This window comes from Lonchura striata, chromosome 4 (assembly GCF_050655825.1).
Source record: "Lonchura striata isolate lonStrDom1 chromosome 4, ASM5065582v1, whole genome shotgun sequence".
NCBI lineage: Eukaryota > Metazoa > Chordata > Aves > Passeriformes > Estrildidae > Lonchura > Lonchura striata.
In genome coordinates this window covers 40,909,150-40,933,546 of record NC_140706.1, presented here as the reverse complement: position 1 = coordinate 40,933,546, position 24,397 = coordinate 40,909,150, and the positions used below count along the sequence as shown (strand labels likewise).

The following is a 24,397-nucleotide window of genomic DNA, read 5'->3' as shown; positions in this document are numbered from 1 at the left end:
ATTTAATTCTACAAAATATGATTATACATTTTCCCTGGAGTCAGATGAATTCATTCAGATTACTCTTTCATTCTAAGAATGCCTTGAATGTGCCTGAATATTTCTACCTGAGGTTCTTGCTATTCTTTTCGGTCTTGCACCAAAATAAAGAATAAATCACAAGTGTCTGCATATACCAGAAGCCTTCATCACCTACATCCACTACCTCAATTTTATTTTAAAATGAAAGAGCTGTAATTCCTAAATGATATTCAAATTATGATCTACAGACCTTGCAGAGACAATAGGATGAATGTCATACTAAAATATCTTTGTTCCCTTCACAGACTCACACAGACACCTGACTATCATTATAGTAAATTACCAAAGCAAAGAATCTTTGTCATTTTAATGCACAAGCCTTCTTTTAATGCATTTTTTTGCCTTGTTCAGTCCCAAGACTATGAACTGCATCATACCACCTTTAGAGCATTTTTTTTTCTCTGTCTCTATGAACAAAGGAGAAGGGCAAACAAGGTTTGAAAATTTAAGGGTTTTGAAGATTAGTGTAGATAGAAAACATTCTTGTATGAAAGATGCTTTCTTACATGGCTGGTGTGGTAGACAGAGGTATCACTGAAATCAAGGATAAGTCCTGCTCAGCTGAGGACTGGCAATATGTTACTCCACTTGTCTAGGTGACAAGGAAACATCTCATAACCAAACTGTTATAAGATGAAGTACTATGGAAAGGTGGAACAAGCTGCAAAAAAACAAAAAAGGAAAAAAAAAAAGGGGGTCTGTGTAAACTAATCTTATTAGGTACGCTTATAGTAATTGAGTAATTGAGAGAGAGGTTTCATTGTCTAAGGGGAAGTTTGAGGTAATTAAAAGATGTTAATATGCACTGAAAATGATGGTGTGTCCCAGAAGGAAAAAAGAGAAGAAGTATGAGCATTTTCAGTGGATATTAACATCTTTTAATTACCTCAAACTTCCCCTTAGACAATGAAACCTCTCTCCCAATTAAATGAGGCTTCTGAGTGCAATAAACTTTTAACAGGTATCAAGAAATTCAGAGGAAAATGAAAAGGACAAGGTTTTTATCTTCTCTGATTTCAGTCCCTTGACTTAGTTGGAAAAATTTCAGAGACTTTAAACAGAATTTCTTGGATGAGCAAGAGACAGGAGCATTATTGCTCCTGGCAAAACTTCACATTAATTATAAGATAAACTTTGGGGAATTAAAATCTATGAATTGTTTAGTGGAAAGGTTATGATGAGAAGTAAAAAAAACAGCTCAAGAAGAACTTTTCAAGTCTGACTTGTCAAATCATTGAATTATATTTTTGTTCCTTTTGCTTTTAATGATGTATTGACACATTCTATAGCATTGTGTATCAGTATATTTTCCAAACACTACTTCAGTGAAGGGCTTTAAGGGAGAATCTGAAATTAAATTTCCTGTGTAAATCACTGACCTTCACCTCCTATTCCTTTATATAAGTGAAATCTGGCAAGCCAAACATGGCTAACACAGAGATGTGTAGTTCACATATTCAAACCAGAATTCTTTCTGTCCATCACTTATGATGACAAGCTTTGATCATATACTCTCTATATGCATACTCGCCCATGCCTGAGTCAGAATGTAGGAAATCAATCTTCTTGTTATCTTCTGGAAGAGATAATCATCATTGCCATTCACCAGTAAATTGAAGGAAAATGCAGCACCTCTGCTGAATAAAATCATACATTTGGATTTGATAGCTACTTCTGGGACTATCACAAACATCTGTTTTGTACTATTGTGTAGGTGTGTGTGAAAATTTATTCTTCTAGAAAATGTCTGCTACTTTTATTTTAAATATTGGCAAAGAAACTTCTTGTTTCACACTTCTTGTGCTTCTTGTACCCAGAGGCATTTAAGTTCTATCTAAATTTGTGCAGCAAAATGTGAATTTATGAGTAACTTTGAACAGAATTCTGACACAGAGCTTGAATTTCTATTTCCCTAAGCAGATAATAGAAAAACAGTTGGTGTGGCCATCAAGGCTTTGAGGCTGGTATATTTTTTTTCTCTGATCCCAGTGGCCGTCCTGAAAAATGCATGTTAGCTCCTGTTCTCCCTCTGTGCAGGTTATGGAAGGTTTTAGGGAGTACAGTGGGAGATTGATCATCTTAACTTCATCAGAAATAGCTGCTGCTTTCCACCATGAGAGCAACAAACACAGTTTTATTAAGGACACATGTCAGCATTCCCCATTTTTCAGCCTATTGTGCATGAGTAATGCTACAGGAACAGATTGCTTGCATTGCTCCCTAAAATGTTAGGTGATATCAAAAGCTGTCTACTACAGGTGAAATAAAATACTCTTCAATGCAACAACCTTTATTTGCATATCATTCAAAGGAAAGTTAATCAAAAATAACGTAACTACTTTAGGTTTAACAATATTCAGACAAAGTGTGCAATTATCAGATGCTCAATATTCCTGGTTCATGATCTTTCATTTTAATTATCTCTATTACTGGAAGTTACTCTGTTTAAAGTACATTCTGATGTCAGACACTGTGCATTAAACAGTTATTAAAGATCTATAACTGCGAGATAGCCACTAAATCATATGAACAGTCGGTGACTTAAAGCAGCAATTGTCCAGAAAATACAAGGGAAATCTTATTGCAAGGGATGCCAGGACAGCACTGAAGGAAATACTGATCAGAAAATGGTTTCCTTCAGACCTTCTCCTGTAAGAGTTGCAAATATAATTATTCTTCTCCAATGGTTTTACATGTTAGTATACTCAAAAGTTGTGCAAGAAGTGGTTTTAAAAAGCTTTGCTTTTTAATGGCCCTTTGACTTTGAACTGAAGGCCCACATGGATTTTGTACCCTTTGTTTCATGTTTCCTCTGTGGTCTGAGATAATTTCATCACTTGAATATCAAATTGGTGCTATTTAGCTATCAGTTTTAACTGAGCACAAGAAAACTGTCTTTATTTTAGATCTGAGTAATAGTAAAAATATGCAAACAACTCTTAATGTAGGTGTCTTCTTTCCGGGTGTTACCTCATGGCCCAGACTAAAGAAATGTTAAGTTTGGCTAATGACATGCACTATTACTCAAAATTATTAAAACAAAGAGATTTTTTAATAACCATTCTACCTTACCACAAGTATTGAAAATTTTACAATGTAAAAGGAATAGGATTACCTGTGAAATTCAAGTAAAGCTAAACAAAAAATGCTTTTGTATTCATTTGGAAGAGAAATTGCAGTAAATTATATTTCCCTCATTATATTTGTTAATTAGTGTAAGAGAGACATTTATATCAGCTGTCCTGTGAAAATTAAATTGCTTACATTTTAAAAGTGATTAGTATTCAGTATGGATGCTGACTCTTTTTGTCTGTTAGCAATTCAGTAGAGTTTTTCAAAAACCATATTGAGCACTGTTGTAATAACAGGCTCAGATACATTGTGTTCTGCATCTATGAAACAACTAAATATTTTGTGATTCCCTATTAAAAAGAGCATGAGTACAGGAATAATTTAAGCAGACAAATGCTAAAATCCTGAAACAATCTTAAAGTGCTTTCTTTTTTTCCGTTCTCACTTCTGTTAAGGTGAACAGAGTAGTCATGGGGTCCAGTTGAAGCTGCAGCCACTAAACCCAACAACTGGATCACAGTAAAGGATTTGAATCAAAGACATCAAGATTGAGTCATGGCGAGTTGATTTTTGATCACTAAAAAAACCTATAGGATTTGTGAAGGCAAGAAAAGAAGATTCTGTGGAAAAGACATGTAAGTAACAATAAAAGAGAAAAAAAGAGTAACAGCACTATCTTTTCCTTGAGATGGTAATGAAATCAGAGAAGCATGGGCACCATTTTCAATTAGTCTTGTACATCAGGACAACACACTTGCTATCTTTCTGTTGAAATAACACAAGAAAAATCAATGTTCCCTGAGTTCATAAAACTGATGCCGGAAATTCCTGTACCAAGGAGGCTTTTTTTGCTTCCTTAAGATAATTTATATTATGTCATATTTTTAAAAAATATTAAACAAAAGGAAATTCCATTAACCCCTTTTTAATATTGGAAAGGTACATACTAGAAAGGAAGCAAAACAAAATCAAAGTGTTTCACACCTCTGCCAGATCCAAAATATATTTAGCTATTTGAATTTTGATCCCTTAAATCTGGAAGAATGATCAGTAAACACTGATGGTCCATCTCTAGCACTGCTGACTATCCAGCATACTGAAAGACAGATAACATAGTAATTTTTCTTGATAGCATTTCTTCAGTCTTAAGGTGAATTGTCTGATGAAAATGTCTGTGTAGGGCAGTGTTGTGCTTTTTAAAGAGTCCAAAGCAAATCTATTTTCCTCTCCTACAGTTTTGTATTGTTGCCCATCTGCGTGCTAGCTAGAATTTCATGCTGTCAAATCTGATTGTAGCATCAAAGTCATAATTGTATAACCTTCCCCAGAAGAAAAGTATTGCACAAGATGTAATCTTCTTCAGTCATCGATCCCTTGTACTGAAATGTTGTGTTCTACAAAAGAAAGAAATTAAAAAAAAAAAAAAAAATCAAATCTTCAGGGAACTCACTGAAACTCAAAAATTTCTTCAGCTAAGTCAGTGCAGCTCATGGCATTTTTCACTTGCAAACCCCAATATAATGTCAAGAAAGGCCTAATACTGTTGCTGTGGTGGGCCCTTAGGGAAGCAATTGCTACCAGTGAATCATTTCCTTTTACTCCCTTCTATTTCCTACACTTAATTTTCACAGAGGGACCCAACAAGGAGCTGAACAACAAACTAGCAAAAGACACCTGCTCCTGGTCCAAATGCCCCCAGAAACCAATTATTCTTAAAAGAGAAAACATAAATGAATGCACTGTTATTCTTGCATTCTTTTATTACTTGCCATTAAAATAATTATGTGCACCCAAATATTTTAAAACCTAAACTTCAGTAAGTTATACTACTCAATATGTATTGTAAAAAGTTAACGCAGTTGATCTTTTTTAAGCAATATACTTGATTTAAACATAATTCTGGGGAAGAGTTTGTATGGTTTCTAACACAAGGAGACTGTAATGCTTGCTAAACAGCAATTCTATCTCTAGGAAAATACATGTGGCATGTAATAAGGAGGCCAGAATTGGAGAGAAACAAAAAAGAAGAAATATCACAGGAATGCTGAGATGGTTGTTTTCATCAATTATCTCAAGCCAAATCAAAAGCAATCTGGCAGACTTAAAATAGGATGCTAGGATGAATATTTGGTGTCTATAAATAAAAATGTAAACATAAGTCTTCATCAGTCTCCAGCATTTTATAATGGCTGTTTAGAACTTCTGGGTGTGCATAATTAGAAGCTAACTCCAAGTACCCTATCACAGCTTCCTATTGTCAGTAGAGCTTTTTGATAGAATGGTGAAATTTAGAATAATCCTTGTAAGTTTCACTGGAAACACAGAAACATGAGCTTCCTATTACAGACATCTAGATTAGGTGCCTAAATCTAGAATATATTAATTAAGTTTTTCTGTTTCATTAAGTTTCCTTTTTTTTTTTTTTTGAGAGAGAGAAAGGAGGAGCTGGTGATACAAGGAGCAGCCTTCACATTGCTACTTTATGTGAGTAATCAGGGACACTAGGAAGCCTGCTGCTCACATTTTTTGGCTCAGCTGCATTTGTTTCCTAATCAAATTGCCCGTGTGAAACATCTAAATTGATCCAGTATCTTTATTCTCTAAAAAAGAAAAATAATTTTGAGCCCATTGAGGATTTTGTGACTCAGTTTCACCTCTAGTCTCTGCACAAGTGATAGGAAACCCTCTAAGTGTTGCTATCTCAATCATTACAGAACAAATGAGCATCCCTTGATGGCCTTAGTCAAGAAGCTATGGGAGGGTCCCTTATGAGCTTCAGAGGCATTGCTGCCACTGACAAAGCCCAAGATATCTTTAGAAGTGTCATGTAAGAGCAGCCCAGCTTTTTATGCCTGTTGTTTGGGGAATTTACCAGCAGAATAGATGGCAAGGATGGTGACATTAAACATATGAAGGAATACTGAAAGTAGGGATTTCTATTTTAACTCCATGTATCAACTGGCAAGCCTAATGGCTGTCCTATCATCTCACAAATCAGGAATACTCACCCTCTGTGGCCCAAAACATAGACCCAATTAGGAAACCACATGAGGCTTAGCAAAAACCTGTGCACAGGTCTGTTTTGCTGCTCCAAGCAAATACAAAACTTGCATTTATTTCCCTGCTGGGAGGGGAAGACCTGGCTCTGTTTGAGGTGGCACACATCAGCGGGCTCCACGCCCCTCCTAACGGGACCAACACAGAGGCTGCATTTGGGAGCAGCTTCATGCAGATGCCATGGAAAGCCCATGAGCTTTTATGAAAATCACTGGGCAGCACACAGCAGTAGGAGCGTGAGGAAACAAAGCACACCAGAAATGGCGAATTATTTCTCCATGCCTGTGGCATGCTGCATCTTTCAGTGTCCTTGTTCTAGCCATAAGTGAGTCTCAGGGTGGCAGAGGAAATGGGATATGCAGCACATAATCACTGGCTATACCACATGGGGAGATTTTGTATTATGAACTCCTATGTCACGTGCAATTTTGTCAATCTTGAAATATGGCAAAGTATATTGTTCTAACAAACTTTGGAGCTTTCAAAGGGCCTGCTGATTGTATTTTTTTGTGCCCCTACAGAGATGGAACTGCCAATCTGCATGGGGCATATTGCACCCAGTTAATTTTATAGGCCACATGGAAGAGGAGCACGTGTCCTTGCTGAATAAAATTTCAACTTAAATGTAACTCTCTGCTTGTTGTCTAGAAATGTGGAGTCACATTTAATTGGCTTGCATTGATCGTTTGAAACTGCTTATTAGTTTAATGCAGTGTTTTGACAAAACTGTAGCTTTCACATAAATGGAAAGAGAGGTTGCTACTGGCAGTTGTATTCAAATTTTCCATTTACCAATATATCAGTTTATGAAAGGCACATCTATAATCCCCAAGATTTGCTGGGGATTTTTAAATACACACAAAAGTGGAATCTCAACAAAATTAAAAGGTGGAGGCTGACAGAAAAGCATTACTCTTTCTTCTATATGTACCTCTTAGTCTTTGTCCCAAGGAAATACTAATGGTTTTGAACAGGGGTAAGAGTAGTGCAGCACTACTAGAATGGAAGTCTACAATATCCTTTAGAGGTAGTTAAGCATTTACAAAGGTATTTTACAGGACCAAAACCAAGTTAATTAGTCCTCTATTTGCATAAAGGTTTTTCAAACCTGCTGATTGTTGTTAGTGCTGTGTTCAAGTAAAAATTTCCTTGCTAGCTTATGAAGGAATTAAATATTTTGCAAATAGCACCTGTCAAACTGGAGAGAAAAAATCCCAAGCATGAAACAGATGAAATAACTACAACTTGACTTGGATTTCCTTTGGTTTCAGTCTCAAAACTTTGGATGGAGAAAGAAAACCTGACTGATCTGACTATTGCCGCTGGCTCATCTTAGGAAAAGTTGCAATACACAGCTGAAACAAACAGGGTTGTTGACTGTTTCCAAGGGAAGGAACCACTCCCATGAAGTCACAAGCTTTGCTAGTGTGCAGTAACCCCTTCATCATGCTGCCACAGCACAACTCTTATATTTAAGTCTTTGAGGTATATACAAGGGGAAAAAAGACTTCTTTCTGCCTCAGTGGTCTGGTTAATGGGCATTATCAGTGCTCTCTCTTATCATGGTAAATTCTGCTTCAAAGTAAACTTTCAGTAGCTCTATTTTGACTTGATTAAATCTGTTTGTTCTATTTTTACGCCAGCCTTTCCTGCTGGTTTCCAATATATTGTGCATTGACACCTAAAGATGCCCCTATCTTTTCTTCATCTCTTGTTCACACTTTTAATTGACAACTTTTGAATTATTGAGTAGCAATACCCACAAAGTTGCTATGTGGACTGGGCTAAACTTTAGCTCGCAGTTTCATGTACTGAGTTGGACTTTTGCTGAAAAAGACTTTTAAATTCCACACTGAAAAAAACCTGTGATTTTTTTGTGGAGAGAATTATGATGTTTTCAGTCTTTAAAATAAAGGAGCAGAGTTTTCCCAAACTCTAAGTGGCATCTATGGAGAACCTGTGAATGGGTGGAATTCTGCATTTCAGTGTTTGTTATTCCACTAACTATATATGTTTACGTGAAATATGACATTTCTGGCTTTTATACATTCATTATAATCCAATAACATATGCATGTCTTAACTGTAAAGTATTCAAATTCTGGTCAAGCAGTAATTAATAAATATATATTCTCTGTTCTGAGATATAGCCTAGGGTTTCTGTGCCATCATAGTTCCAAATGGAACGTCTACTTATGTAAATTTTGGCCATGTGAAAAGAATTTTATGAGTTTTAAGTCTTCAAACAAAGCTGAAGGGAAGAGGGAAGGAGTATAGCACACATAATTCTGGAGAAATTTCCCCCAAATGAGCACAAAATGTATATGTGTAAAGCATAGTTTATATAGTGTTTCTTCTGGTCATTTATTCCACTGACTAACTATCATCAGTATTAGAAAGTCATGCATTATTTCTTGTTTGTGCTTATCTGGCTTTCAGCTCCTCATTGCTGTTTCATGTTACATCTTTCTCTGCTAAATTAAATATCCCATTAGTACCCAGCAGAAGTAACTCTGCAGGAAAGTGCTCATAACCTATAATCAAGTTACCTTTTGAACTCTATTTTGAGAAAGTAGAGCAAGAAACTAACTAAAGATATTGTATTATTTTTTAGCATGTTCTCAGCATATTTTCCTTTTCACTAATTTGAATTTATAGAAACTGTCAGGAAAGTAGGTCAAGTGTTCATGAACCTGACTGTGTGCAAAGATAATCATTAATCTCTGTAATTGACTTAGCCAGATGTTTGAGGCACTCTAGGGTGAAAATCATTGGGCCAAAGCAGTAGAAAGATGTTGGACTTGTACACATGTGTCCCAAAATGTTATTTACCTACTTGCCTCTATTTCTTGCTCTTATATTGGCCAGCTGATCATCTTGAACTTTGGAGAAAACATCCAGATAAAGAGCATTAAAAACTCTTAAATGCTATTACACTACAGAGCCTTCACAAGACATTTAAAGCCCAAGTTTGTCCTTTTAAATTATGTGTCCAGCAATTTCTTGTTCCTCTTGAAGTCCCTTGCTAAGGGACACCTTGGTTTTGTCCTTTGGTTATTTGATTTTGGTCAGCATGCCTGATCTATACCTTTCTAAGCATAGATCATCTTCAACAATCTGATTTCTTTTGAATTTCCAGTACAGTTTTTTCCTGCACTAGAGAATTAAAAATTGCTAGTTAAACATACCTGATTTTTTTCACTACTCTGCCTTTCTTCCCCCCAGAATAGTATTGTTTACATTTCAGTTCTAAATACTGCATTGCTAAGGAACTGCCAGATTTCCTCAGGAGCTTTTTTTAGATCAGTATCCCAGAAGACTTCACCAATGAAACCTCTGATTTATGAAGTCTGCTTTTTGAAGCCTGCTATTTTTATTTTTTTTTTTACTACACCAACTTTTCAAGCCAAAGATTTCCCACAGCTGTATTTTGTTCAAACATGTCACAAGTTTCAGACCGTTTTGGGGTTTGTTAAACCACATGCGGATGCTGTAAAGAAGAAATAAAAATCATGTACATGCAATAAGCATGCAGCCACATGCAGATGCTGTAAATAAGAAATAAAAATCATGTACATGCAATAAGCATGCAGGGAATAATGACTGCCTAAAGGTGGCAGCTTGTCAAAGGATTTGTGATATTTTTTATTTCACCTCGTGAGGACATAAACAGGAGAGGAAAACTTTCCGCAAAGGAAAAATCTGTGCATCATTGCAGCCAAGGTGCAAAATTTTTAAAATGCATGCAGTAACACATAACACACACAGCTAAAATCATGTGACCAAAATGGAAAACTTATGCCAAAAGAAACACCAAATTCATTTAAAGCAAAACAAAAGAAGTATTTCAAAAATTTTTTTGAGAATTGCTTGCCTCACCTTGATTTTCCATGACTTCCATGATCCAGCCATGAAGAAAACATCTGAGAAAAATCTTGTGACTTGCTTACTTTTAGTAAAAATTACCCAGACTTATATCTTGCTTGATGGTGAGGTGTCCTAAGAAGAATTTGACACTTGTCATTGAAAGGGATTCCACAGAAAGAACAGTCAGATAGCTCTAAGTCTGTTAGTAACTCCTGTTAGTAGCAGCAGTATTAAAATCTGGCTATCTGATTTTAAAACCAGGTAGATGTTGCATGGATTCTCACCATGGGTTTAGATTGCAGGTTACAAATGCTTCTTTAAAAAGGTATAAATTTCCCACCTTGCTCTGTAAGGACACCAGAGTACCTCCACCTGTGCTCAGTGTGGATGGGCTGTATGCAGAACACCTTCTGCTCTGGGGTTTTGGATAACATTCTCTTTTATTCCAATGCAACTATTTAAGCTAAAACTACTTGAGCACACAGTTATTGATCCATCTTTTACAACATAAAATTCAAATGCTTTATATATTTGTAGAGAAATAGAGACCTAGAGGAAGACAACACTACTAGGTATTTAAATGATGCCTGAATAAAGCATGAGAAATATAATAATTGTTGCTTCTTAGAATTCTACCCATCAGTTCCTATTTATTTAACATGTTGGGCAATTACAAAGTCAGAAAGGTAATAATAATATTATTAATTTATTATTATTATTATTTAATTAATTATATCTGGTTTTTCTCAGAGATCTGACAATTAGAGCTGATGGCTAAAAATGTAGATAATCAAAACACATGCCTTAAATTATGTGAGACCAAAACCTTTACATATGCACCACAGCTTTTAAGCAAGAAGTAAAGGCTGAAGCTAAAAACTGTATCAGCTTTTTGAAATCCCAGAGCATTTATACAAGTAAAATTCCTTGCTAAATTGCTGCTTTCAGGCCACTGGAGATACAGTTCATTATCTGCAAGTTTTATTTCACTTTATTTCAACAGAATGCAGAGACTAGGTATTCCTGTGCCTGAGCCCTCTGAAGACAATTTCAGAGCACACCCGTAGGAGATAATGGAGTCAAACTCCATACAAAACATAATGATGGCCCCTGCTGTTTCCTTTAATATGAGTGTGTGTCAGCACAAGCAGTACTGATTGTGTTGCCTCCTTTCATGTTAGAGACAAATGTTTAAGGCCTTTGAGCCAGGTGAGAAAAATTTCATTCAATGCTCTCATGTCTGAGAGGAGTACACAAGGGATCAAGGATAACAGAATGAGCTGTTTCTTTTAACAAATCTACTTTCCTGAACAAAAAATAATCCCAGACTTAGCCAGAAAGAAAGCACAAAACACAGTGTGCCACTACAATTCTAGCTGCTCAAGCACTTGTCTAGAATTTTTGCTTTATTAAACCTATCACAAAAATATTTCCTATAATTAGCACAGAAATCATCCTGGGATAAAATACAAAGCCAAGCTAAATGCATTATTTGATGTTATCTTACTCTTAATTAGATTATACTTTATATTCTCAAAGATATTAGAAAATTCGAGAATATTGGAAATAAATACAATCAACGGGAAAAAATATTTTTATAGTGTTAGTCAGCCAGACACTTAGGAAAAGCATCAAATATTTTTACACTAAATGTGAAACTGTTACTTAGTCTTGCAAACCTGTAAACTTCTGCTATGATTCAAAACAAAATAAGGAAACAAAATAAGAAAAAAACCTCTGGACTATAGGTCGTAGCTTCCTATGGTTTAACCATATGTTCTGCATGGTTACTTTGAAAAGGTTTTCTCCACTTGTATTATCCCAGGGCTTTAGAACTGTATGCTTAATATTGAAATCAATTCTCATTTCAGTTCAAGCTGCTCCCAGAAATATTAATTTTCTTGTCCATGCACAATTTAGGTGAAGGAAAGGAAGAAAAGCTCACCTAAATTAAGAAAAAACTCTCCTAACATAAGCTCCTTCATGGCAGGGTATCAGCTGTTCCCAAACCCAACATCTTTGCTAGCTCTTTCAAGGAATTTTCATTTCATACTTCTCAAAAGCCGCATTAGATACCAATAAATGTTATATTTATTTACATCCAACATGTATATGTGTAAAAGAACAATCTAAATAGTACCCCAAACAATGAACTCAAAGCCCCAATGAATTTAGGTCCTAAATATTTACCAGCATTAGGGGAATGTTATGATACTGATCACTTATAATTACATAGCAATGACCTCGGGATTTCTGAATTTCACAGTTCCCTTCTGCTGTCTCCACAGGTTGTTTCAGAAATACAAAACTAGAATTTTAAATTAAGGCATTATATAAAGGCACTGAATTGGAAACCCTACCTACTTCCCAGAATGTGGGTTCATGTTAGAGAATTTATTTTCTTCACAACAGTGCAGTGGCAAGCTGTGTATATGCATTGTCTTAACATTTAATGTCTCAAATGCATTCTTCATTTCAGTGGCTCCAGCTTTTGATGGTGTCTTCTTATATTACATATATGCACTCTAATAAGCCCTATTTCCTCATACTGTAACTCTCATCCTCTTCCTCCTCACTTCTTATGAGTTTTGGGAGATGTTATTGGGGATGTTTTGGTTTTGTTTGTTTGGTTGGTTTTTTTTTGGGGGGGGGGGGATGTGTTCACTTTCACATATGTTTGTTTCACATTTCTAATTGTTCCTTTTCTTGATTTTAGGTTAAATATTTCTCAATTCAGCTTTTTCCTTGAAGGGAGCATTGTGGATTCACATAATTAACGCACTGATGAGTAAACAAACTGTAAACAGTTCAGAAAGCTCTTGGTGTCTACTGAGGACGATTTCTTAATCTGGGTGATAGCCCAAATGTATTGCCATTCTGCTATCACACATCAATTTCTCTGACTTTAAAGCTGACTTTGGTAATTGTCTAACACAAAGGTTTCATAGCTGAGTTACTGAAAGACCTTCTATTCTCAAAACTTTATATACTATATCTCTTTAGAATTTTATCAAAAAGTGGAATTTTTTATCAAAGTGGAATTTAATTGTAAATATTTATATGTCCAGTACTAGCTCATGTTCAAATGTGTAAATAAATTCCTAGTGAACATTTTATGAACTTTGCACTTTTGGTATTCAGCTATTCATACTTGGAGATCTGCCTTTTCTTCTAGAATCTTAGATGTTGTAAAACTGCATTTTTTTAAAAATTGCATTGCCTTAAATACGAAGGACAGAGGTTAACTTGGAAAGAGTCATATTGAAAAATCAAGGTAGAGTTAATCTTGCATCTTTCAGTCATATGCAGTTCTTGTAATGTTCCCAAATGTTATAATGACTAACCAAAGCCATTAACATCATACCTGTAATCATACACAGTCATAAAAATACTGTTACAATTTTTAATCAGTCAGAAGACTGGAAATGGCTGGTTAGGAAGAGGTATCATTAGCAAAGCTTAAATGTTTGGTTGTTTTTATAAATGTATTTTCAACATTTCAGCAGCAGTTTTGAGTCAGGCACACTGGTGAGGTTTTATTTAATTTAGTCAAAACACCCAGTTGGAAGAAACAGCTGGAGAAAACTGGGAAATAAGGGAGGAAATGAGCACGTTTACTCTGACTGTAGCCTTCTTCCCCAGCAGCTGTAGAAGGACAGCTGGGCAGGGTCACCAAAGCACCCAATGGCCGAGTGTACATTTGCAGAAGAGGGGAAAGCATTTCAGTGAGCTCAGAGCTAAATTATTTCTGCTTGTACACCATTGTCTTCAAGCAATATACTGTCCCATCCACAAAGAAAAGACATGTAAGGGGAAAACAGTCATCCATTAATCTCTTCTGTCTGCCTGTTTTTTGTGGAAAAGTGAAATTTATTGCCTGTGCTGCCCTCTGTAGCTGCAGTCTGAGACCTAGCAGCGGAGCTGTGATCACCCTGCAGCTGGGAGCTGACACTAAAGCCAAATTTTGTACAATATCTTTAGCTTAAAATAACTTGGCAGAACTGATTTCTGTTTTAAGACGCCTGGTGGATATACATTTCCACTGAAAAGTAAGTTTTTTGTGCTGCTCCTGTAGTAAAGCCTCCAGGTGAGAATATCTAGCTCAGTTTTCCCAACAGAGGAATGAGTATCCCTCCCCTTTCTCCAATGCAAGTGTCAGTAATCCCAGTTTAGCTGCAGCTGTGCTGATAAAAAGGGTCTGGAGAAGGAAGTGAGAAGTCAGGAGGTGCCTGCACAGGTAGCCTGGCCCATTAGGTTGGGTGTCCCAGGCTCTTCAGGTTTTGAGAGGTAGACCCTATTAAATCTCTGTAATTGTGAAATGGGAAGAGTAGTACTTTACAAAAAAGTAGTCCATTTTTACAGTACTGCTTGAGGCACAAGTGTATGAGATTGAGAGATAGATAAAGGTACTGTAGTGCAGCTTAATGTTTGGAAAGAGCTGCTGTAAATGAGGTCTTTTCTATCTTTCTGAGCTTAGACCTCTTAAGAGGTCCTTTAGTTTGCTTTGCTCTGAACTCAGGGAACCTGGATGTAGGTGTTAAATGAGGAACATATGCTCTGAAGGTAGAAGTTGTCCTGTAAAATATGAATGTCTTAATCTCAGTTGTACTGTTTGCAAAGTACACTGACAGCGCTTTGAATGCAGTGTAAATTAAATACAATTAAGCCAATTGTGCTTTCTTTCACAGCTAAATCTTTTGGATTGTAGGATTGATGGACATAATGAAGGATTTAGATTTTAAATGCTGTGTTCTGAAGCTTTATCTGTACATTAGTTACTCACATAGCTATAATATAAAACCTAGATTTTGGTGATCAAATGGTTGAGAAAACAAGTGGGTCAGTTGTGGGGCTGTCATTTCTAAGTATGAACTACAAAATCTTCATGACTGCAGATAGCAACATGGGCACAGTTTTACTTTCAGTGCTTCATCCTGCACTTTTTTGTGTTTCACTAGAAACACAGCAAAACAGCTGGCAATCTAGTCAGCATTTTCAGCTGAAATTTGCCTTGCCTAATGAGCAACTCTTCGTAATAAATCCACTATTGGCATAGCAATTGTCTTGTGGGTCTTTGATTTGATACATGATATATAGCATCTTTGAAAGCATTCCTAATTAATCCAAGAAAAATTCCAGCATTAGGAAAGAGCAGAAGCATAGCTGAGATCCATACTACTCACTCCTTGGATAAGCATGGCATCAGGTAGGCTTTGGCTGAATCTGTCTGCCTCATGTAGGCTAAAACAGAGATACAACTTTTCTCCTACCTGTACTGCATCTACTTAAAGCTTATCAGTTGTAGCATCGTGCCAGTTTGGTGTACAGTGTTTGTTAACCTTCAAAAGAGTAGCTGCAGCCTGCAGATAAGTAAACCTTTCTTCTTTGAGGTGAAAAAGAATCTTAACTTATTTCCTTTGTAACAGATTTAAAGCTTAGTGTATTTTTATTTTTAATAATGAAAATTACAATGGTGATGCATGCAGCTATGATTAATTTTGTGAAGTTCCTTCTACCTAGCATCTAATGTTAACAATAGAAAAAAGACTATAAGGTGTGCTGGAACTTCACTAGCAACTTATTTGGAAATGTCTAATAATTGCAGTTATTTAAATCTTAGTTCAAAATTTGATTATGAACACTTTGTCATAGACACATGAGGTGACTCTTCTTGGTAGCAAATGGCAATTATGTGCATTTAATGAGACATTAATGTATTCTGGTAGTTTGTGGTTTGGCACCATGTTGAATGTTTGGAGGGGGTTGTCCCCCACAGATGTGACAATTAAGTTCCTTCAGTTTAGATACTCTTTAGACTGAATTTTAATTATAGAACTGCTGTAAGTAGAAATAAAAGGAAATACTGACTATCCCAATTAAGTCTAATGTCTTCTCCAAGATGTTTGAAAAACATGCAATTCTGATGATTTATTTCTTTGCTGTGTAAGGAATTAGTCTATAAAGCCTATTGTTTTCTTGAAAAGAGTTCTTAAACACCAACATGCCATAGCTTTGTACATTTTAATCAGCAAGAAAATACTTACTGCCTTTCTAATACACAGACATGTTTCTTGTAATAAGAAGTAAAAATGCATTTAACTAAGGTAGGCCAAAACTACTTCTCAAAAGCTGGTGTCTCCTCCTTTTCCTGCTCTGCATTCCACAGTTCAGCAATGCGCGTGTTTGTAACTCTAGCGTATGCTGAGAGAATGGGCTGGAAACTGCTGCTGCTTCTGTTTGTGATATTATGAAAGTGCAAGAAGTTTAGAAGAGGGAAGATCTCAGTGGATTTTCCATAGAGCAAGTGTTTATTTGCAGCAAAATTAATGAGTATCTTGCTAAAGGTTCTTGAAAAAGAGGAAGGCTGAAAAGTGACAACTCCCACTAGGGCTGAGCTTCAGAAAGTATGTGTGAGTGGTATGTACCACATTTGGGGGTTTTCCCTGTTTACTCTGAGGTAGAATATCTTCAACTTTTGTAGTGGGTCAGATTGTTTTTTAAAGAAGCAGCTTGCTTGATTTATTACATTATCAGGTGAAAGGATCTAGTCCAAACACTTGTATGGTTCTTACATATCTCAAATAATTATGCTAGATCAGAAGCAGAAAGCTACAGAAGAAAATATACAAGGAAGAAAATCCTTTATTTATAATGTAAATTCTGTCTTACCCTGCACTGAAGAGGTAAAGCTTTTATTTTACTTTTCATTGGAAGAATATTTCACTTTTTATTCACTTTCTTGGTCCAATTTTTTCTTATGTTTTATCACCTTGAAAGAGTTTTCAGCAGAGACATTAACCCTAGAGTATGTAGGAGTTAGATTAACTCTTAAACAGTTGTTTGAAGCAAGTGTGATCTTAACTGATATGCTCAGAAGCTAGTCCTCACCTTATAAAAGAAATATTTTATGGTTGTCTAATCTTTTTGATCCATTTTTGCCTGTACATTGCTTATTACTGGTGCAGTTTGTTATAGAAGATGTCAAAGTATTTCTTGAGGTTTCCATAGACAACAACCTTTTTGTAAACCCTTCTCTTTTATATCAGAAATCAAGAGGCTGGCAGTTTATAATGCCTATTTTGTAGACAACTTTGCCATAGCAACAAAGACATTTCAACTGTGATAAATGTTTTTCTAATTTTCTAAATTCGCCATTTTATGGATGTGTTCTCATATGCGCATATTTCCTTAGTCAGAGAAGCTCTTTTCCTTCAGTACCTGACATAACTGCTCACAGGTTACTATTGCTTTCTGACCATTGGCATCCTGACATGATGGGTTTTTTTTCAAAAAAAACTTAAAAGTCTGAAACTCTTTGAGTCCACATAAAATTTAACTCCTCTCTCGAGTTCATCTCAACTGACCATCTTGTTTTGAAGTATGTCTTGCTGTACTGCAAAATGTTAGACTTCACATCATAAAATAGATTTTAAGTGTTGTGACTGTTTATGTAATGGGGAAAACCATGATCTACTGGTGACAGTAAAATCAAGGGCCAGATAGGAGTGTCTCAAAGTATTCAAGTAAGACAAAAATATAAAAAATAAATAATAAAAAACTTTTCCTCGTGAAGAATATGAATTTTGAACACTCCTCTTTGATCTTTCAGATTGTTTTCCTTAGTATTTGTCATGGAGAGTGGTAAGAGTGTAAAAGTAGTTACATGCTAATATTGGAAATAAATTACGTTTCTATATTTCAGTGAGTGTCTGGATTGCTACAAAGAGACTGTATTTATAAATTTCACTTCCCCTTAGTTGAAAAACCTCCAGGTTTTATCTAAACTACAGAAAACATTTGGTTTCAAACAGATTTGACTAAATAAAACTGTGCTTCTCAGACCTCTTGCAGCCTTGCAGTTTTAGGAAGAGAAAAAGAAGAAGGGAAAAAGGATTGGACTACTGATGCGAGTTCCTGGGACGTGGCTGTTTTGTGCAGCAGCAGCAGCCCTGCTTGGGGCAGAGCCGTGTCCATGCACACAGCCCAGCGGTGCTGCCACCGAGCAGATCGCAGCCCGTAAGGCAGAGCCCGGGGAGCCAGTGTGATCCTGGGAAACTTTCATGAGCCTGTGTGCCAGAGAGGGGGGAGAGGAGACCTGGAGCCAAGGCGAGCAGGAAGGGAGGCAGGGAGCTCTGCTCACGCTGCCGAGGCTCTCGGAGGCAGGCTGCGCGCAGCCCCCCGGCTGCCGGGCAGTCCCAAGGACAGCATCCATTGACTGCTCATCGAGCCCCCGAAGGACAGATATGACACCCAACTGCTGCTTCTACCTGCTCTTGCTCATTGGTACCAAGGGTAAGTGTCCCTGGCTCCCTTTCTTGTTTTGAACATTGCAAAGCAGACAGCTGATAAACTTCAGGAGCGGCTTTCTTTTAAAAACCATTATATCTCGGTGTTATTTTGCATTTCTTCATGTCAATTAGTTTTCAATAAAATCAAACCGTAATGCGGTCTCTCAAGGTTACTAGCTACATGTCAGGATCAGATGTTTTTTGCACTTAATGCCTTGAGTGTTACTATGAATAGTTATAAGCTGAAATTTAAAAACGACAAAGAGCTTAAAGATTGCATAAATACTTGCCGTAAATATTTATTGAAGACACCCGCAAAACTGACTTAACTCAGATGTCATGAAATCCAAATTTTAGACTCAGTTCAGTACTTTGAAGTGATACAGTGCAAGTGCTACTAGAATAGGTAGTTCTCAGAAGGCAGAATGTGTTAGGTAAAGGAAATTTTTAGCACGATAGGCAGTTTAACATACAAGAGGGAGACTGAATTCAATTTTAGTTTTCCTTCAGATGCAAATCAGTGTGGTGGGAGTTACACCAGACATACTGCTTACTTCAGTTGTGTTTTCTTCATTTCATTTGAGTACCCTGTTTGTAAGTGCTTCTTATGACTTGCTAAAGCTGTCCCTGTGAAGCTGCTGATGCTGATCTATATGTTGAACACTCCTAATTATAATAATTTTTTCAGTTGTAATTATTATAAATTGCTTTCTCTTGCACAACATCAATACTAAAGTAGTGTTTCATTGATTGCGTAGATGAAAATAGCTACTCTTTATAATATGAACAGTTTTGTTAACATAATAAGAGCAAAATGTTGAATTCTGTCATCTTTTGTAATGTGCAACAGCTTGTTCTCTTTCCTGTTTTTAAATGAAATAATTTTGGGTTCATGTGTTCGTAGGATGCTGTTTAAGATAAGATTTGTAAGGGTTATTGCCCCCACTAGGAGTTTGGGAAATAGAGCTCCATACACAGCTATTTTTCTAGTCGCAAAACTCAGTTAAATCAGTGAAAAAACTCTAAGCAGTTCCTGTATGGTTTAGAGGAATATATAATTGCAAGCTGCATGCATGAAAAAAACCTGTGATATTAATGTATTTGGAATTAAGAAAGCAACAATAATGATATAGTATCAAACCTGTGAGCAAGGTCTGGTTTCATATGCACCTGCATTTTCCATGAGCTATAATTCAAAATTTAAAGTAGTACTTCCAGTCATGCAGAATAAAGGCTAAGTGTTTTCAACAAATTAAGCCCTTCACATTACTGTTTTCTATGTCAAATCATTAAAACATAGAAACATTCATAAAATATATGCAAATTGTTCCTATAATTTCTCCTGTTAAATTAGTCTCTGCTATGGAGTTTATTAAACATATTGGAATATATTAAAGCATACTGCAAAATAGAATAGCAGATGAGGATTGTGAATGACTACAAGCCTACTAGTTATGATGGCCATTACCTTTTTAGGTTAATACATCATATATAGTGTATTATATTTAAGAGAAAACCACATGGCTCATCTAGATTTCTTAAAGTGAGGAGTGAATTCATAGATTAAAGCGTATTCATGCCTGGAGTCTCTGGCACCTGTTAGTACTCTATTTTGCACCAAAATTAGTTCCTGTTTAGTGTCACATCTCCTCACCTTGCTCAGTGAACTGTTCACAGTTTCACTGCCTTTCAGAGTTTTAGCCAGCAATGCAAATTATAACCATACCTACAAGCTGCTGATTTCATCTGCTCAATAGACATCAAGTTCAGCTGTGTTTTGTTGTGATTTTCATGTTTAGTGCTGGTATTTTTTTTAATTTCTAAAAAGTCACAGATCCTTCTAATTCTTTAAAAAGTAAAATAAGGAGTATATATTGTATAAAAGCTACGCATTTGATTTACCTGGATCCATTCAATTCAATAGCTGAAGTTCAATCACTGTTTTTACTCTCTTCCTTGAGATCTTTCATTAAATCTTTGTGTGTGTGTGTGTGTATGAAAAGCTTTTCCCTCCAAAATCTAAGTAATCAAATGCATTCAAGCAATCCATCTTTGTATGCATTGGCAACCACCTGCCTGTTTTACCAAGTGGAATTCACCATCCCAGGTAGAGCTTTCTATGAAAACAAAGCTTTCTATGAAAACAAATCTCTGTCATGATTTTTGTCAGCACAGCAGCAGTGATTATAACATGGAGATAAGTAAATTCAGAATCCAGCTGTGGAACTGGCAGTGCTGGATGTGTAGCCAGGATGAACTTCTGCCTGGGTGGGTCACCCCCCTTGCAAAGCTTGGGCAGGTCACTTCAGTGTGTGGCTGGCATTGCACTGGCTGCTGCTGCATCTTTTCTCTTAGGAAAATAATCAGCTGTACCTGCTGCAACCATGCAGGGCACAGTTGTGCCTCCAGAGTCCCTTTGATTGGCTTTCTGGGGACAAAAGCTTTTTTATCCTCCTGGACCTTGGCTAAGTGACAGAATCTCAAACAATTCATTTATCAATCATTAAGCAAAACAGAAGAACATTAGTAGTGAACAGTATTCAAAGTGAGTTCCAAAAGAGATTTGGCAGGTTCCTTGTGAAAAACAATTACAACTCTTACAAGTTAACCCTTTATGTTCTGTGCGTCTACCTGATGCTTCCAATCCTATTTCTGCTTGTACCTCCAGCCCCTTTAACCTCCTCAGTCTGTTCTCCCATCATATTTTTTCCATCCTTTACCCTCGCATTAAAATTCCAAGGACAACTTTCTTTAAACCATCTGAATCTCATTGCTTGTTCTGGTACTTCATGCAGGTGACAGCTGTTTTCAAGGCCAAGATCTTTTATACCAAATGCTTTCTGTTAAATGTGGGAAAGAGACAAGCCTGAATCCTTCAGAAAATTACAAGTTTATGATTGTGCTCCTGTTTACATAGTTTGTAGCATATTTTAAGATTCCTTCCAGATTTCTAAATAGGAAAGTGAAATTACTTCAGCCTTTGCACAAGCTCAAATTATCATTGTGTAATAATAATATTGGGTTATTTCTTTCATTTAACTTGGTCATTAATCTGTCTGGCTTTCCTGTACTTAGAAGAACAATGTTCATCTTGTGAATATACATGTGCATAACATGAAAATCCGTATATTTGTAGAATATTGGGGATGCAAGCTAGATTTCCTGAGTAAAATTTACCCTAGTATCAGTTAGAAGGTAGTGAAAATTCTACGCAACAGTGAACTGGAGCTTTGAAGGTTAGATCCTGCATCTGCTGCTTGGACAAGAATGTTTTTGCCACTTTGTTAACAGCCCCAGAAGCTACCCAAGTTGAAAACCTTTATTGACTGTTGATAGCAACTCTAGCAGACTTGAACCATTTGCGCTGAAATTTCATGTGCAATCTATAGATCTTGAACAAGAAGACAAGCAAAAACTTTATCAAAATTTTTTTCTGAATATGACGAATCATTATTTTGCCTACACTGATCAATTTGGATAATCTTGTATTACACAAAGCATTTTCTTAAACAGTACTTTTAAGTACTCTACCATATCACTGTGCCCGAGAGACAATCCTCTGACGGGCCATCCCACTACAGCTGATGAGGCTGCTCAAGCCTGGTTGCAGTAAAGTAAAAATAACCTTTTCTAATAGATGTTGCTTGCTGCTAGTGTGACGCTCAGAGGATCTGTCACCAGTCATCTCAGCATGCATTTTCTCTTGACTGCCATGACTTTGAAGCCATCACATCAGACTTTGAAATGACTAGTGCAAGGCTGGGGGGCAGGAGAAGCTGAGGGGATCAGTCATAATTGTTGTGTCTGAAAGACAGAGGAGGTGAAAATGTATTAGGAAGGACTGGAAAAGGATGATGAAAGCAGAGACAAAAGGGACAGGTAGATGGGACAATGGAGCAGAGAGTTGAGGGAAAAGACTCATAATGCTACTTGGAAAGGGAAGTGGAAATCAGGAGGACTATTAATCTGGGAGAGTAGAAACTGAGGACAGGGATGTGAGAGAGGGAGCCAGCAGGGAACAGAAAGTTAATTAAAGCAGAAGGATAGGGAGTTCTGAGAGAGGTGACTGAACATCTGAAGAATGAAGTCAGAGGATGGTGAGATCAGAACCAGGATTCTCTACAGAAAGGAGATGAGATGATGGGAAGTAGGTAGTGATCAGACAAGAAAGGATGGGAGTGAAGCCGCTAGGGTGAGGCAAAGATGAGCCTGAGCAGAAAAAGGAGCTGTGCTTGGTAGGGTGAGCTCTGTATTGCAAAGCCAGAACAAAGCCCAAGATTGTCCTGTGACTTACTGACTTCTTTCAAAATGTCTCCTCCAGAGCAGCACCTCTGCTCAGAGGCTGGTAATCAGCACTGTCAGATCACTCTCCCCTCTCAACAAACAGAGGTCTGGAGAGCTAAGGGATCTGAACTAGTGATGCAGCATGGTGTCCTGTTACAAAATGCTGGAGAGAAACTGATTTCCTCTTCTAATAACAAATGTTACCTATGTCAGAGAAAGTTATTAATTTTGTAAACTCAATCCTTAGGAATTTAGGCAAAGGCCACAATTTGTGCTGTGTGGCCATACTAAATTTTCTTCCTATTGTAACTCCACAAAGCCACATGTTTTGTGTCCTGCATTAAAAGGATGAATCAAAAATTTTGGTGAATTATGTGTGGTCCCTTCTTCATTTGCTGTAGAAGATTAAGAAAATGTGGATGAGGCTGGGGATTACAAAATTAAGACCATTTCATGAAAGCAACAGAACTCTGCTGTGGAAAACTTTTTCCTATTTCTTGCTCCTAAAGCCTTACAACTGGATAAAAATTATATAGCAGATCTCCTAGGGGTTTTGGTTTGATCATCCTGATATGGCAGTGTTGATTACATGGCTGCCACTGACATCGCTAAAAGCTGTGCTCTAAGTAATCTGTGAAACTGACTGATTCAGAAAATAAAAGCCTCAAATTGGCAGAAGCCCTTGCATACATATGTTAATGTTCAGCTCCCCATCTGGGCAATAATATCATATTCTAAACTGTAGTCTAAGTAATCTCTGAAGACTTATAAGTGGGGAGCCTAATTATTGTAGCAGTATGAGGAACCAATTAGGAATTTAAAATTGTGGCTTCTAAGTGGTTAAACTGTAGACTAAAGAGCAAGATGCCAGTAATACACTAGAAGACTAATCAAGGCATAGATAAAATACCTTCAGTAATATAGTGTGGTGTGTTGTGTGTGTGTGTGTAATATAGTGAAGTGTGTTATCAGAAATGTATGAGATATAAAGATCTTGAGTTGGAATTCAGATGTAGACTATATGCTGCTAATAACAGATGTTGCATATAAAGTGGCTGTGTATAAGCAAAGAAGTAATGCAGAGTCTTGTGCTCACTCCCTGCTGTGTCTCCCTCAATGCTCATGAGGGATCCAGCATGCTGGTGTGACAGAGCAAGACAAATACACCAGAAGGAAAGGCTGATGGGGAAACAGGGTTTGAAGGAGTCTCAGGAGCCATCAGCTGTGGCCTGATGGGGAGATCCAGCCCTGGGAGGACAGGCTGAGTTCATGTCTGGGTGTGAGGGCAGGCAGGCAGTGGGAAGAAGAGCCCAGCAGCAGTGACCCTGATGCTGAGGGATCTGTGCATGGGAGATGACTTAGCAGAGCTTATCCAGAGAGGATGTTAAATCACCCAGTGCCCTATAGCACAGTTCATGGTGTTCCACATGGCTGTTCTGTATCAGTCCTAAGGCTTTATTTGGTCAAAATGGTCTGTCTCAGTCAAGTCAGTGTTTCCTCCAGAGAAGAGCAAGTGTCAATACTGCAGTAGGAGTGGGAGAGACTGTGCAGTCACTGAGGCTCAAAGATATGCACAAGTTGTTCAAAGCAGGTGAACATTACCTCTTGGAGAAATAACTGGCTTGACCTGGAAGAAGAGACTTTTCCCATCACAGACCTCATTGTCAATATTATGCTCAACATAGGGAAAAAGGCATAGTGCTTGGAAGTGTGGAAGTGGTATTTTTAAACTTAGAAATATATTTTTGC

At 37.0% G+C, this 24,397-nt stretch overlaps 1 protein-coding gene across 2 annotated transcripts in view; it reads left to right on the top strand.

The window, feature by feature from the left end:
* RXFP1 (relaxin family peptide receptor 1) overlaps nt 1–24,397 on the top strand; it is an 87,620-nt gene that overhangs the window by 24,697 nt on the left and 38,526 nt on the right. Inside the window, exons 3-4 of one of the 2 annotated variants that reach the window (XM_021539588.3) lie at nt 3,609–3,788; nt 12,793–18,368. In XM_021539588.3, the coding sequence (XP_021395263.1) occupies nt 18,137–18,368 (232 nt within the window). In that variant the 5' untranslated portion in view covers nt 3,609–3,788; nt 12,793–18,136. Of the gene's footprint in view, nt 1–3,608; nt 3,789–12,219; nt 18,369–24,397 lie in introns of those variants that run through there. The other variant, XM_085578011.1, reaches the window with a different exon arrangement.